The sequence below is a fragment of the Drosophila mojavensis genome, unplaced genomic scaffold, assembly GCF_018153725.1.
Source record: "Drosophila mojavensis isolate 15081-1352.22 unplaced genomic scaffold, ASM1815372v1 contig_36, whole genome shotgun sequence".
NCBI classification, from domain to species: Eukaryota; Metazoa; Arthropoda; class Insecta; order Diptera; family Drosophilidae; genus Drosophila; species Drosophila mojavensis.
The window spans coordinates 2,523,341-2,539,439 of NW_025318858.1; the positions used below are offsets into that span (position 1 = coordinate 2,523,341).

The 16,099-nt window shown below is 40.1% G+C and overlaps 1 protein-coding gene across 1 annotated transcript in view; it reads left to right on the forward strand.

Annotated features, from left to right (window-relative positions):
• The first annotated feature begins 478 nt into the window (after window positions 1–478).
• LOC6575797 (putative uncharacterized protein DDB_G0271606) overlaps window positions 479–16,099 on the forward strand; it is a 112,316-nt gene continuing 96,695 nt past the window's right edge. The window contains exon 1 of the mRNA XM_032729242.2: window positions 479–2,677. Coding sequence (XP_032585133.1) covers window positions 1,745–2,677 — 933 coding nt within the window. The 5' untranslated portion in view covers window positions 479–1,744. The remainder of the gene's footprint in view (window positions 2,678–16,099) is intronic.

A 16,099-nucleotide genomic window follows, 5' to 3' on the forward strand; every position in this document is an offset into this window, starting at 1 on the left:
CAACATTACTCTTAACGAGGGCTAAAATGAAAGTTGTAAGAACCTTTTTTGCAATTTATTTATAAATATTTTATTTTCTGCAAATTAAAGCTAGTTTGATTGATTTTTTTTATATCAATCAAATAATATTCAGTGTCGCTGTCATACATTAAACTTGACCAATATTCAATAATTAATGCAACGATCATTTTAAAAGCTTCTATACAGAACCAAGAATGTGTCTGTGTTATTGTTTTTTGGCTTTGCAAATTCGCCTCTGAGATGGAAGAGAGTGGCCGCCAAATGCTGCAGAGCAAATGGTGGTTGGCTGTGCTTTGCCAGAGAGACCAGCCGTCTGTCTTTTGTATCTGCAAGTTTAAAGAGCGAACGAGTGGGAGAGCAATGCGAGAGAGTGCGCGCGAAAAAAGATACGTCTGCGGTGCGCTCTTTGCAATTGCCGCTACGCAGCGAATACATTTCAACAGTTTTGTGGCGGTCGTCAGAAAGCTCGCACGTGCGAACGCGTAACGGCAAGTTCGGTATTAGCACAACTATAACGACACAGCAGCAGCAGCAACAACAACAATAAAAGCGTTGAGCGCAGCAGCAACAACAACAAATCAAAGAAACAAAACGAAAACGTAAACGCCGTGTATTTTGAGTGCGCGGCTGCAGAGTGCAGGCTTTATATACATATATTTGCGTGTGCGTGTGCGTGCGCGCGTTTTAGTGTGCGTGAGTGTGATAGTTCGTGTTGTTTTTATGGTGGCAGAGGAGCCAGCCCAAAGAGCAAAAATTCCTAAATAAATATTCCAATAGAAGCATGCAAAAATAAGAATTAATTAAGATACGACAACAGCAAGAAGAAATAAAGAAAAGAAAAAATTAAATAAATTCAAATAGTTTATAAATAGTGCACAAACAAGGCGGCTCGCAATTCACAATTGTCAGGCGGCGGCGTCGGCGTCGCAGTCGAAGTCAACGCACGCCTGTGTGAGTGCCGCTCAGCCAATCTATCTCAGTGTGCGTGTGTGTGTCTGTGTGCGCGCGTCAGTGTGTGTGCGGCCGGTGTGCGTCCGTGTCTGCCGGCCTGCGTTTTCGTCTGTGCCAGCGTCTGCTCTGCTCTGCTCTGTATCTCCGTATCCGTCTCGGCAGCGTCGCCATGCGTCGTGCGGTTAAATATTAAGCATACGAAGTGGAAATTAATTTATGGCAAAATTTAATAATAAGTGAGTGCCACAACAACAACAACAGCAACAACAAGAGCAACCAAAGTCATAGCAGCAGCAGCAACGACAGCAGCAGAAAATATATTAAGACAACAATTTCGAAAATATTGTGCACGTCGCCTACAGCGACGTCAGCGTCGACGTTGACAGAGCGCAACACGCGCGCCTTCAAAACATACTCACACACACATAGGCAAATATACATATGCAAATGCATGTAAAAGCTAGCGGCGCATAAAGCGCCAAGCAGCGCAGCGCCGTCGGCAAATGCAGCAGCGCCTAATTTGAAAGAAAGAGAAAGATAGTGAAAATAAAAACCGGAAAAATGCGCGAAATAAAATGAAGTTCAACAAATTGTGCCAAATTGTTAAAGTTCTAAACAAATAAAACGAAAAAAAAAAAAATATTGGTAAAAATTTAATTGTAATATTGAACGAAAATGTAAAAGCTCGCCCGACAGTTTATTGTAGCAGCAGAAGAAACAACGTCAATAAAACATAGAGTGAACTATCGAGCGTGTTATCGATAACTGTGCGATGACCGAATACGTAACGCCGATGATCAGCAGCGTGCTGAAAAAGTACCAAACGAGCGCTACGAAAAGTTTGCAGGGCCCCGCCGTGGCGCTAATCAAAAAGGAAATAAGCAGCTCACCGGAACCACATGACCTGCACACGCATGAGCCGGCAAACGCCACAGCTAGTTCCGCAGCTCACAGCGAACGGAACCAACAGATATACGCAGCGCCGCTGCCGCTGCCGCCAGAACTGTCACAGCCCATCCTAACGCAGCCGGACACCGACTGCGGCGAATTGTATGAGACGCGCTTGGAGGGCAAGGCGATTGGCTGCTTCTCGATGGGCGGCGAAATGCGTTTGTGCTTGCCGCAATTTCTGAACAATGTGCTCAGCGATTTCACTTTAGATCAGATCAATGGCATTTTCGAGGATCTGGGCATCTCCTGTTCGCAGTGCACGCCCGAACAACTGGTCGAGTTCAAGGCCGCCAAGATTTTGCCATCGGATGTGAAGGGCAGCGGCCTGATCACACGCACCGATGCGGAACGCCTCTGCGCCGCTCTCCTGCATCGCTCCGATCGGAACAGCTATGTGCCCGTCGAGAGCCTGGGCAAGGGCGCCCTCAGCTTTCAGGTGTATCACAAGTGCTTTGGCAAGTGCGAGGGCATCTGTACGCCGGATATGTATTCGTATCAAAAACCGACGTGCATTCAGTGTCTGGAATGCAATTGCTGGTTTTCGCCGCAGAAATTCGTGGGTCATGTGCATCGCAAGGTGGAGAATCGCACCTGCCATTGGGGCTTCGACTCAAGGAATTGGCATGATTACCTTCATGTGGCGCTCGATGTCGAGAATCGAGAGAAATATCAACGTATTTTGGATCAGCTCAAGGAGGTGGAACTCAAGGAAATGCACAAGGCGCAATGTGAACTGGATCACAAGAAACGAAAGGTAAGAGCAAAAGCGAGTCAATTAGATAATAATACAATAGATAAGTGAACTTGTTCACTATCTTCTTATACAAGCAGTTGAATTTGAGAAGAGCTTCAATTCTAATCAGTTCGAATTCAAGCAAATTTCTAATATGAATACAAGCTTTATAGCTGCCAAATTGGGAAAGTCTTATTGGCAAAAAAAAAAAAAAGATTGCAAATTTTACACAACACGCGCATTCGCTCTAAATACAAATGTTTCACGCATTTTCGCATTTCACGCATTTTAATACCGTTAAAGCTTTGACAAGAAAAAATAAATAAAATTAGGTTGGCCGCTGTTCCTCTAATTATGTTTCAGGTTGGGCTCTCAATTCGCTCGCCTCCAATCAGAAATGAAAAGCGCCGTCGCTTGCTTCACACCTTCGGCTACTGCAGCGCCCACTGGCGGCGTTTGAGGCGGCGCCATATTTGGTTGTCATTGCTGCTGTTCTTCTTCTTCTTCTTCTTCTGCTTCTCGTTGTTGTTGTTCTTTTATTCTCATTCACATTTCGCATTCAATTCGATCTTCTTTAACGACATTTCGTCGCTTGCGCGCCCGTTAAAAACTCATAAAAATACAAAAGGCGAAGTCAAATGCTGTGTGAGAGTGATAGCAATATCGTATTTGCGGCAGCGTGACTGAGTAGCACACACATATAAATGCGCAGCATTTAAAATTATGCAAATATTATAATATAGTATGAGTGTGTGAATGCGAGTGAGTGTTTTTTTTTCTTAAATGTATTCTTATATATGTATATATTTAAATGCCAGTGCAATGTGCTATCTCTTTCTCTACTTCACTGCAAAAAAAAAATTGCTGTTGATCCGGCCACGTTCGTTTTTTTTTTTTTGTTGTGTTTATTTATTTAAACTACTTAATTTTATGCTTAAACAGCGCACTCGATTTTTTTGTTGGATTACAATAAATACCAGAGTTTTTTTAGCTGTTGGTTTGGCCCAAAGTTATTTTTTTTTGTCTTACTGCTGCTTGCAGCCAGCGCGTCTGCTGTGGCCGTGGCGGTGACGGCAACGACGTCGACGTCGGCGCTCTGCAGCGACGACAAGTTGTCTCTGCTGCTGACGTCTGTTTGCTGGCAAACAGCAAAGAACAATGACGAACGTTGATTATTTTTAGTATGTGCGGCGACAATTGAGTTGTCAATTTAGTTGAATCGATCAAAATAGCGTAGAGCAGAAATTAAGAGCAAACGAGAGAGCGGAAGAGAGCGAAGGCGCATGCAGCTTCTGAGGTCCTCTCTCCCTCTCTCTCTCTCTCTCTCTCTCTGTTGCTCTCTTTGTATTTAGCCAATTAACTCCTTAGGAACAGCATATTCTTATGAATTTAAACTCGATAGCAAATTGATCGATACTCAATTTTGGTTTGCACTGATTGTGCTTTTGAGTAGCTGTTTTTTATGTTTTGCTTTATTTATTTATTTATTTTTTTTTGCTTGTCATTGTTGACTGTGCTTTTTTCGATTCGCACCAGACTCAATGTTAAATATTCAGCAAATATGTAATAATAACTAGCAAAAGGGTTAACTGAAAGAGCCGGCGGCATAGCGCAGTGCAGGGATAGCAAGGGCAAAAATAAATCGCAAACCGGTTGACGATTGTCTGCTGCTGTTCGCTCTCTTTGCCGGTCTCCCGCTCTCCCGCTCTCCCTCTCTCTATTCGACTTTGTTGGGCTGCCTCTGCTGCTGCTGCTGCTCTTGTCTGGGCCGCCGCGCAGTCGCAGCAATGCCAATAGCCAGCGGCGTTTCGTTGCGCAAAAAAGGAATACGCAAACATTTTGTTTGTATGTATGCAACAATAACAAGCAAAAGCAAAGGCAGAAGACGCGGCGGCAGACAGCGCTGGCTGTAGTTACCGCAGAGCGCCCCCAAACGGGCGCAGCATGCAAACAAAGTTGCTTTCAAATGCCAATGAACGTGATAGACGACGATGACAGCAGCAGCAGCAGCAGCAGCAGCAACAACAACTACAAAGACAATAACGACGCCTCTGACGTTGTCACGAGGCGCAGACATTGACTGAGCAGTCGGCAGACCTTTTTATACATGTGTATGTAATTGTGTTTTGTTTTTCTTTTTCGCCCTTCGCAGAGTTGCGGCTGAGCTTTTGATTTTTTTTTGGTTTTTGGTTTGTATTGGCGCCTATGTGTGACTAATCAAGTTGGCAGCCCTCGCAGTCGCAGTCGCAGTTGCGTCGCCTGTTGACTTTCGCTGCCTGCCTCTGTCTCTCTCACTGTATTTCTTTCGCTCCGCTACTGCTTCTGCTGCTGCTGCTGCTGCTTACATAACCGCCAAAGTGTTTTTGCACTCAAGAATCTTGAAATGCGCAAAAAAATATTATTTTTGGGAGCAAATTTCATGTTTTTAAATTCAGTTCCAACTGGTTTTGCTGTTGTTGATGCTTGTCATAAAAATAATCAAAATTTACATACAATTTAATCTTTAAATATATGTATATATGTAAATGTGTGAGTTCTCGTGCTGTTTATTTTGTATACAAATTTAGTTTTAGTTAATGTTTTGCTTGCTTTTTGTTTGTTTGTCGCTCTTTCAGCGTGTTTTTCTGGTCATATTCATGGCACGTTCGTTGTTCTTGTTGTTCTTGTTGTTGTAATCCATATATTGGACATACATACATTTATCTTATCTCGCTCACACCCAGCCTGATAACTCAGCGAAAAGTTTAGCTGACCACGTTTCGAGTTGCCAAAAAAAAAAAAAAAAAAATATTAATATTAAGACAAAGGGCGAATAAATACGAAAAAAAAACAAACTGTATGTAGTCAGGGTTAAGCGCAGTTGATAAGATCGACCAATCGCTCACAGCGCAAAGCTCTCCTTGTGACCAGCAAGCTGACACGTGTTCCCTTTCTCTCTCTCTCTCTCTTATCCTCTCACTTCTCCTCCCCCTCTCTCTATCTGCTTCTTTCTTTGCTTCGTCTTGTGCTTAGCTAATTGGCGTATCATGCTGAATTCGTTTGCAATTAAATTCGCCTTGGATTTCCCCAAAAAATATTTCAAATATTTTAGTGTCGCCGTTTTGAAATAGTTCATGTGCACAGATCATGTTAACTATTAGCTCGCCAGTTCACAGCTTGAACCAGTTATTAAGCAGGTGTTTTCAATAAGCCTTATCTGCCACCCACAAAATCCGAGTCTTTGGACTTTATATATGTATATATAAAAGTGCTTATACTGTATGCATATGATTATTAACCCCAGGGATTTGCTTCGCTGAGCTTGTTGTTGGCCGAGCTGACAGTTGGCGATGTGATAAGCGCGATAAGCTCGAGAGATTGAGGTTTTGTTCTTGTGTTGCTGAATGTTTTTTTCTCTCTCTCTCTGTTTTTGCAAAGCTTCGCCCTCACCCTCACTGGTTGATCTAGTAAAAACCCGCTGGCTAGTCTCGAGACCTCCTTGCATCATCATCATCATCATCATTATCATGATCATCATCAGCATGTCATGTGATGTTCGCTAGCTTTGCTTGTTTTTGATACCCTATGCCCATTCAAACAGAGACAGGCATAATGGGTAGTTGTGCAGTATTATGTGAAGATCATTTGGAATTACTGTGAGAGTTTGGTGATAGACATTCTATTGGTAATCTTAATACTATTAATATTAACATGCAATATTGAATATTCATGAAAAATCGATGTTTATATTTATCGATAACAAATTATATTCATTTATATAAATATTTAATGAATATATAAACTGTGCTCGGACCTTAATGATTAGTTAAGAACATTTGATAGATCGTTCGAACATTTTGTACTTCTCAATAATGCTAGTCAGTATAATTACTCTCAAATCGATAAATATCGACTTTCAAGGCCGTGCTAATTTTCAGTATTTGCCTACAGGTCATCTCATAGTCGTTCATTCTTTGCTCCAACAATCTCACTGCTGCTTTTCTAATATGGTTTATAAGACTAAAACTCAGACAGGCAGACAGATCGCGGCACAAAGGCAAAGTCTGTGGAGGTGCGGCCGGTTCTAGGCTTGAGCTTGTGCTTGTGCTTGGGCTTGGGCTTGGGCTCAAGTACAACTATGAGTACTGAGTACTTGCTTGTTGCTTGTTGTTGTTCTTGTTGTTGTTGTGACTGTTGCTGGGACAGGTGTGTGCCTGGTTGGTGCCTCGAGTCTGCCGGACAGCGTTTAATGCGTCGTTTATCGTTGATCTTAAATCTAAATAGTTTTCGAGTTGCTTTTGTTGTTGTTATGGTTGTTTTTGTTGCACTATCATTGGCGGCCTCCAGGCAGACTAGACCCAGAACCAGACGCAAAAAAAAAAAAAAAAAAAAATACCGTCTTAAAGCGTCTGCTCACATCTGCTCCTCTCTCTTTTTCTCTTTCTCTCTCTCTCCACTTAGCAAATATTTGAAAAGAAAAAAATTCATTCTCATGTTGATTTTAATTAAGCCCAATGATTAAATTTGAACGTTCGACCGTTTTTATTTGCTTATTTTTTTTTTTCATTTTATTTTTGTTGTTGCTAATGATATGTGATGTGTTGTTGTTGTTCTTTTAGTTGTTGTGTATCGGTTTTCAATTGATTTGAGAAATTCGTGTTTATTTTTTTTTCGCATTCACACAAATTAGTGAAAATATTTAAATAACCGAAACGTGTTTCCAAATATTTTTGCCTACACATATAGATACAGATGCGAGGTATATACATATATATACATATATATATATATAAAGAAATATATGTATATATTTTTATATATATCTTCTTTTTTTATGGAGGTGCAAAACTGTTATGTAAATATATTGTCAACGATTCGTTTGTTATTGCACCTATTATTGGCATCGTTAGAGCGGTATCGGTCGGAGATCGTTGTTGGTGTTGCCTCTTCTAAATTACAGCAGAAATTTGTATTGAAAATATTTCTTGTTGATAAGAAGTTTTTTTTTTTTTTTTTTTTTTTTCTAATGGCATGCTTTAAATATGAAAGACTCGTAATTAGGTTTCGGAATGAATCTACTTGATTGATTCTACTTGATTGCCGTTAGAGTTGAAGCTATATATTTCATTTCATATTTATACATCCATAAGGAAAATTACATACTGCATTTATTGTTTTTGGTGTTAATCTTATATAAACCACGCTGTACTTACTTGATTAATTAGTCATGATAATGGAATTCAGTGTTGTTGCTAGAGTTTTATCTACATTTACAACCCAAAGTGATAAAGATTGAGTAGCCGACTAGTTGTACAAGCAAATGAATTCCAACTGCTCAAAGTTGCTCAAAGTTGTCGCACTTCTTCAATATGTTATTGCTTTCCAAACACTATGCGCATTAAGCTATATTCACTATTCAAGCTTTTGGCCAATAGGTACAGTTTCCAGTCGCATACATAAAAAGCATACAAAATATCAAGTAGCCGACGCGTAGTTTACAACCAGAACTCAGAGTGCTAAAGCGTAGTTTTCTGTTTTTACATAACCTAACTAAAGCTCTTTTAGTGTTGTTGATTTCCCAATAACAATTAGCGCTTCGATTGGCATTGATGTTAGCCAATATCAAGTAGCCGACGCGTAGTACAAAACAAAACTTTATCTATAAAATATAAAAAGCGGTGTTCAGAAATTGAATTTATTTGTCTTGTGCTTGAAAGGGCATTGCGTATTCGTCTTGCTGGACTTTGGAATTTTTTCTTTTTACATTTAATATTATTCACATCCATTTATTTTCACTTATATTGCTAATAGGCAATGACCTCGTTTTGGCTATTTGTTTTTATTATTGTTGCTCTTGCTGTTGTTGTTACATTAGTTGCGACTTAAAATGTGTTACAAATGTAGCAACTTAAATCGTATATAGACTAGGCACAGATTGTGTGTGCCTGTGTGTGTGTGTGTCTGTGTTTGAGAAACAGAGAGAGAGAGAGAGGGAGAGAGATCGAGTATGTGAGGGGTTTTCTAATTCGTAATTGAATTGAAGCTGCGCAGCTGATAACATTTTATAAATATATTTATATATATATAAATATTTAGTATAACACATTTACATATACATATGTATATATTTATATTTTAATATATTTCTAATGCATTATATAGAGTCTCATACTATATTATCATAATGCTAAAGACTTTAGTTTGTATTTGCCTTGCCCTATGATTTCTTATCTGCTCAATTGCTACACATAATAAAAAAGCAAATAACTAAACAAATTTTACAAGACTGCTTTGATTTAGTATTTTATAGTAATCTAATTTTTTTAGAATTTTTGTCAAACTATTGTATCTTGCGATTTTCTGGTGGGCGTGTATTTTAAGTATTTACATTTGATAACTCGAGTTTAGCATGTTGTATATTAGTGGATATATATATATTCAAAATTTTTAAGTCTCTAGCACATAAGTTTTCTGAAATATGTAAAAGAAACTCTCAGAATGCTAGCAAATGATTTGAAATCTTAGTCGACTACAATAGATAAACATAATTTACAAGAATTTCGTATTTAAACTAGTTCTCAGCTCTACCAACTTTTAGCAATAAATGTATATTGTCACTTGTTCGCGCTGAAATTCTTTTCATATATTTGCCTGATAGCTGATAGCGGGCTTATCAGGCGCGCCAATGGTTATCGCTGGCAGTTGCCTATAATACACATATGAATATAAACTGAATATGTATCCCCCCATTTCGTATTGCCCATTTCGTATCTGAAGAACCACGTCTAAGCGTCGTCTTCCGCGCCAGACGTGACAGAATTTGCATATGAAATGCAAATCGCACATCTTTGCAGCAATGCTGATAGCGTAATGAAATGAGGCTGATGTTGATGACGATGATGATGATGATGTTCATGATGATGACGATGGTGATGTTGATGATGATGACGATCATATAGAGTCACCGAGCGAGTTGTTTACAAGCGATTTCCTAGTGTCATTTCCCATGTTCGCGCTCGGCCCAAACGTTTCCGTCAGACGTGCCACACGGTCCCCGTTGCACCGCGCCCCTCACAGCCCCCCCCGCGCCCCTTTTTGGTGGCAACAATCTGACAGCTTACACCTGGCATACAGGTGACGGCCTGTTGCGACTTGCTTCACTGGTTCTGTTACCATTTCTAGTTCTCTAGTTTTCTGGTTCAGGTTCTTGTGCGCCGTTTTCTTCTGTTTTTTTGGATCACACAGTTGATTTCCTTCCTATTTGCTTAACGGCTCTTGGGTCTGTCGTCTAGGCGGAAATTTGCAATAAGTGTGTCTGTGCCAGACACCACCTCATCCCCCTTTTGCTCAACTTGCCTTGCCTTGCCCTAGCTTACCTGAGCTCTCTTTCATTGCTATATTTTGCACAATTCTTGAGCTCTGCTTTGCAATCAGCGCTAATTGTCAGCCAATTGTAGTTCAATTGAGCTAAGCATGGCAAACGCTTTAATAATGTATTTGTAGGAGCACCCAATTGTTGTTAATTGATCATTAAATTACGGGTAAATACCTATCTATATCGATATAAAAATTTGTAAGATTTCGCCGAAATTTGTTTTGACAAAAAAATTCAGTGCAAATTTTTTGCTATAGAAATTTCTTTTGTAAAAGTGATAAGCATACCAAAAACAACAACAACAACAAAAGCAAATGTGAAGCGAAATGAAATACAACAAGACAAAAGTCGTTTTTAACAACCTTTTTATCTCAAGTAATTTTTGTTCCTGTGTTTTCTTCTCTTTTCCTCCCCTTCTCTGGTGTTTTGCAGAACGCAGCACCTCTTTCATAATTGTGCTACATCAACGACCTTGAGCACAAGAGATCTCAAGTAAATTCCTTAGAATTGCTATTTATAATATTTGTCATTACTTTAGAGTTTATCTGGGGCTTTCGCTTAGGATTCCGAGTTGCCATATATTATTTTGTTTCAAAGAGGAGTTAGAGCTTTGGTAAAATTTATAAGAGCAGAAAGATACAGAAAGCTGAGAAAGGGTAAACAGATGAAAATAAACATAAGAAAGGAAGGAAGAAGAAATGAGAATAAGAAATGTAAAGAAGAATAAGCGAGTGAAAGCGAAGAGGTGATTAAATTAATGGAAAAGATGTGTGAGCAATTGAGATGAAAGAAAAATCAAAAGCAAGCAAGAAGTGTCGAGGAGGTGTGAGGGAACGAGAAGAGAGATGAGAATCGGAAAATATAAAGCTAAAGTAAATGAAAGAGACAAAAAAAAAAAAAATCAAACGGATTGGGGAGGAAACTAAAGGAGAAATTTGTGAGATAGATGAAAATCATATAAATAGAGGAGTTAAAAGCAAAGATGAGAGAAGAGGAGATAAAGGATTAAATAGGAAAACGAGACAAGAGCAAATAAGATAAAAGTACACTAAAATGAAGGAAGAGAGAGGAAGCAGCATGCTTAGATTTATTAACACTTGCGACAATTTATCAATGCAATGGAATTCTAATAAAATTAACCTTAATTTGATTTATTGCAATGAAAAGTACAGTTAATAAAATTTGCAATCGCTTGCGGTCAGCTGGTTGTCAAAATGTGTGCAACATTTGACAGGCAGTGTTGGAAAGTGTTACCATGTGCCGGTGTTTCGAATTGACATAACCTTGTCAATAGTCAAAACGAGTGGCATGTGGTCTCGGTCTCTCTCGGTCTCTCTCACTCTCTCTCTCTCTCTGTCCCTCTCTCAGTCTCGCCGCCTCTCTCTCAGTCTCTGTCTCTGTCTCTGTCTGGGTCTCGATTTGCATGGCGAAACTTTTAGTTGTTGTGCACTTGTCAAGCTGTAATTGATTGACAGCTGGGCGTAATTCGAGACTTGACAAACGCTTTTATCGAGGGTTCATTTTGATAATGATGACGATGTGGATTTGTGGAAGGAGGAGGAGGGACTGGGGGAGGTAGTGAGCTGTCTAGCCCACGCCTACACTTCTCAGCTGCCCGTCTGAGTGGATAAATCTCCAGCCAGTTTATCTCGATTTGGTGCTGCTGTTGCAGCTGTTGGGCTGCACTTTCGTACGCGACAACAACATTGTGTTACATTTGCGTGTTGTTGCTTTTTGGTTGGCTGTTTTAAATTTCAACGGCTACTCGTGTTGAGCATCGAGAGCCAAAAAGCCGTCAAGCGAAATTCTAGACGTTTTGCACGTCAAATGTGGCAGTTGTTGCTATTGTTATTGTTGGCGTTGCTCTTGCCGTTGCTGTTGTTGTTGCTGTTGTTGTTGCTGTTGCAGCTGCCTGTGTTCACTGCGCATGAGTGAACATTGTTGAGCCGGGAGAGTCTAGCTATGCGAGAGCATTTGAAACACCAGCAGCAGCAGCAACAACAACATCTAGAAACCCAAACAACAACGTCGCCAACGACGTCAATTGTAAATTTCGCGCGACATGGCGGCAAATGCAACAGCAGCAGCAGCGGTAGCGGCAGACCCTCCCACCTACCCTAGCTGCTCTGCCCTGCCTCTCAATTCCACCCACCAGCCGGCATTTGCTTGTTGTAAATGATATTGTAGTCACACGAGCACACACACACACACACATAGTCTATCAGCTTGTTGTTGGTGACGCCGTTGCATGCCACAGCATGTAATTCAACACCCGCCCCACCTGCCCCTACCCAAATTGAGCCCGTAACCTCTATGACGTTATACATACGCGAAGCAATATTGGCATTCCCTAGTTAGATGATCTATTAGAACTCAAATCCATTAGGTGGGTGTATTCACACTCTGATACAAAATAATATTCCTCTTATCTATTTTTATAGTCATTTACTCATATTCATATTCATTTTAATGTATGTATTCATGTTCAGATTCATATTTCATATTCATTTCATATTCAAATTCAGATGATTCATATACATTTTTATACTCATACTCATACTTGTATTTATACTACTGATATTCATACTGATACTCTGATACTTACACTAACTACTTATTCAAACTAATCCTTATACTCATGATCTCATTTATGATTAGAATCATAGGCACAATCATATTCATATTCATATTCATATTGAAATTCATATTCATATTCGTATTCGTATTCATATTCATATTCATATTCATATTCATATTCATATTCATATTCATATTCATATTCATATTCATATTCATATTCATATTCATATTCATATTCATATTCATATTCATATTCATATTCATATTCATATTCATATTCATATTCATATTCATATTCATATTCATATTCATATTCATATTCATATTCATATTCATATTCATATTCATATTCATATTCATATTCATATTCATATTCATACCTATGCTTATATTTACATTCAGATCATTATCACTAATATTCATACCTACATCCACATTATCCGCAATTTTCCTATTCTCGTTCGCGTTCAATAACAAAATCTCTCGTACAACATTAACATAAACATCTAGCAGCATGTTAAAGCGCATGTTAAACGTATTATTAGCGCAGTCTGCCTGCTTCTGCAAGCCTTCCATTGCATTCCTTATAGGGTATCGGTTTTACATCAGTCCCTTGTATCGCTCCCCTCTCACCGAGCTATGAAAACACATTGTTGTCAGACCCGAAAACCCTCCCACTCAGACGCCGTTTGCTTGGGTCTCTTTTTTCGTAATTGGCGCACGCAAATTGCGCACATAACCTCAAATTGTGTAAAGACCTAGCTCCAACTACCCTGCCTCGCTCTCGGATGGCCCCTCTTGAATGTCTCGTAGTCTTGGAGTCGGGAATGGGGCACGCGACTCGCAGCTCAGCTAATGAAATATTAGAAGCTGACAAGGCGTTGAAGACGACACTGAGCTGGTAGTTAGGGCAACGGCGGGGAGCAGGGTGGGGTGGGGTTGGGACTTGTTGAGGAGGGCCTTCAGAGAGAGAGAGAGAGAGAGAGAGAGAGAGAGATAGATGAAGAGAGCGGGAGGGTGGTTCAGGCGCTTGTCTACTTGGATTCGTGTAATTATAACTTAACGTGCTTTCAACATTTTTTCGCAGCTGTTGTTTTAATGAAATGTTTGCCTTGCCTCTCAGCTGTCAGAGACAAGACTCGCTCTCCTCTCGCTCTCTCTCTCTGGCTTACACTCTCTTTCTATCTTTTCTTTGCGGCTCTATTGTTTACGGAAATATTTGACGCAGCGCAGCAAATGCGAGCGACCTCTTTATTGCCAGCCAACACCGCCCGTTGCCCTACTCGCTCTCTCGCTCTCTCACTCTCTCAATGCACTTGCCGCTGTCTTTGTGCAATCTATTGACTTTTTACACGTGACAGGCAACACTCAAGTTGTCGTTGTTGTTGATGTGTTGGCCATGTGTCTGGGCCGGGTTTTGCATTTGTCGTTGCCTTCTAATTGCCTAACTAGAGAGCCCTTAGAGCTTATGTCAACGTCTGGCGTTTCAAGCAACAGCAACTGTTGCTGGTTGCCAGCATTATCATCATCATCATCATCATCATTATCATTATCGTTCGTCGCATTGCATTAATCAAATTGCAGTTTTGAACTTGATTTGCAACAAACTCTAGTCGCTCACTCAACAGACGGCTATTCAAATTTTCTGTTTGTTTGCTGTTTGCTTCTTTTATTTTTGTTTATCGGCCGCATAAAACCGGTTAGGAATTGCCATTTGCAGCGCTGCAACAACTGTTGCCTGCCAAATGTTGGCCAAACACAACAATTTTGTGGGCCAGCAACATTTGGAAGACATTCAGTTGAAACTGAGCTAATAATCATTGCTCAGGGTATTTCTATGTTAGATTTTATAGAGCTGAAGAGGCTGAAGGAGCAGATAGCCTTAAGAAGATAAAAAAGCGATAGAAAATTCAAAACATATTCGGGGATAGAAATCGATAACAGAGCGACAGCAGTGATAGAACATAAGAAAACGATAACAAGAATCGATAAGAAATCGATAAAAATACGAAAAAAGATCTACACAGTTATTAACATAAAAAAAAATAATGAAGAAGAAGAGCAATGGTTCTCAAGTAAACAAGACAGTTTAAGCAAGATTCCAAAACGATTGAAAATGTCCCCTTTTCTTCCGCTTTGCTACATCCATTAGCCGAAGGATCTGAAATCTAAGCACAGAATATTCCATCGTCTGTTATTGAAGATCACGGACATATATAGTAAAAAACTTAAGTGTTGCCAGTTTAATTTTTTCAGCTGAAAAACATGTTGCATGCAACATTTTGGAGTTGTTAAACTTTCGCTCAGCGAGCTAAATCCAATTGCCATTGCAATTGCAACCGATGTGGCAGCAGCAACTTGTTGCCAATTGCCATTGCAGCTGGCACGCCCATGCCGCCGCCAACATCGTCGTCGTCGTCGTCGTTGCCGTCGCCGTTGCGCCTCAATTATGCCAATTGCTGCGCCATGACCTTAAAAAAGCAGGCAACATGGAAATGTCTGCGCCGCCAAGCAGCTTGCCCCACTTGCCACCGTGCGCTGTCGCAGCTGGCAAATGCGAGTTATGCAATTTGCTTCTCTTTTTGTTGTGTGTGATACACGCTCGTGTTGGTGGAAAGGCGGGTATATTGGTTTACTAGAAATGCTGTGGATGTAGTAAGGTTACATTCCATTGAGGCGTGGCAGGTTGGGTCTGATTATATCCCTGATAATAGAAACGATATTCAAGCAAAATATATGGAATCCTCGCTTGTACCAACTACAGATGTATAATTAACCAAGAGAATAAAGACTAATGAAGATCTATAAGTTAATCTTCATTAAAATGCAAATATTCTTCAATAATTCTTCCTTCTCTTCCATTACTGTGAACGAGTATCAAGCAGTCGTTGACGCTCGACTGCCGCAATCTAAGTTTTTCGTTTTTTCGGCTCGGCAATTTTTTCGCTAAATATTTTAAGTGGTTTTGGCCAACGAGCTAAGGTTGCAGCCAAAACGCATTTGACCCACTAAGCAGCAGCAGCAACAGCAGCGCCAGCAACAGCAGCGCCAGCAACAGCAGCAACAGCAGCGGCAACAGTTGCTGTTGGCAGAAGCAATTTTCAATTTTCCATTTTCCGCTCGCGCGCATTTTCCAAACTTAATTATTGGCGCACACATTGTTGTCATTTTCATTGAGCAGCTTGCTATGACTCATAGCGACAACCTTGTCAAAAATCTCTTGCCGGGTTGTTTGCCACAATGGCCAACAGCCAACGGCCAATAGCCAAAAGCCAGCAGCAGCACCAGCAGCAGCAACAACAACAAGCAGGAGCAGCAGCCGTCGAAAACTCATGCAAAATTCTCAAAAAATTCGTTTGAAAAATGAATTTTTTTTTTATTTTGTGGCAAAAAAGGAAAAGCAAAATTGCACTGAAAAAAAAACTCAGACACTAAAAAGTATATATGTGATATATACATATGTATGTATATATCTTGAGAGAGAGAGAGAGAGAGAGAGAGAGAGAGAG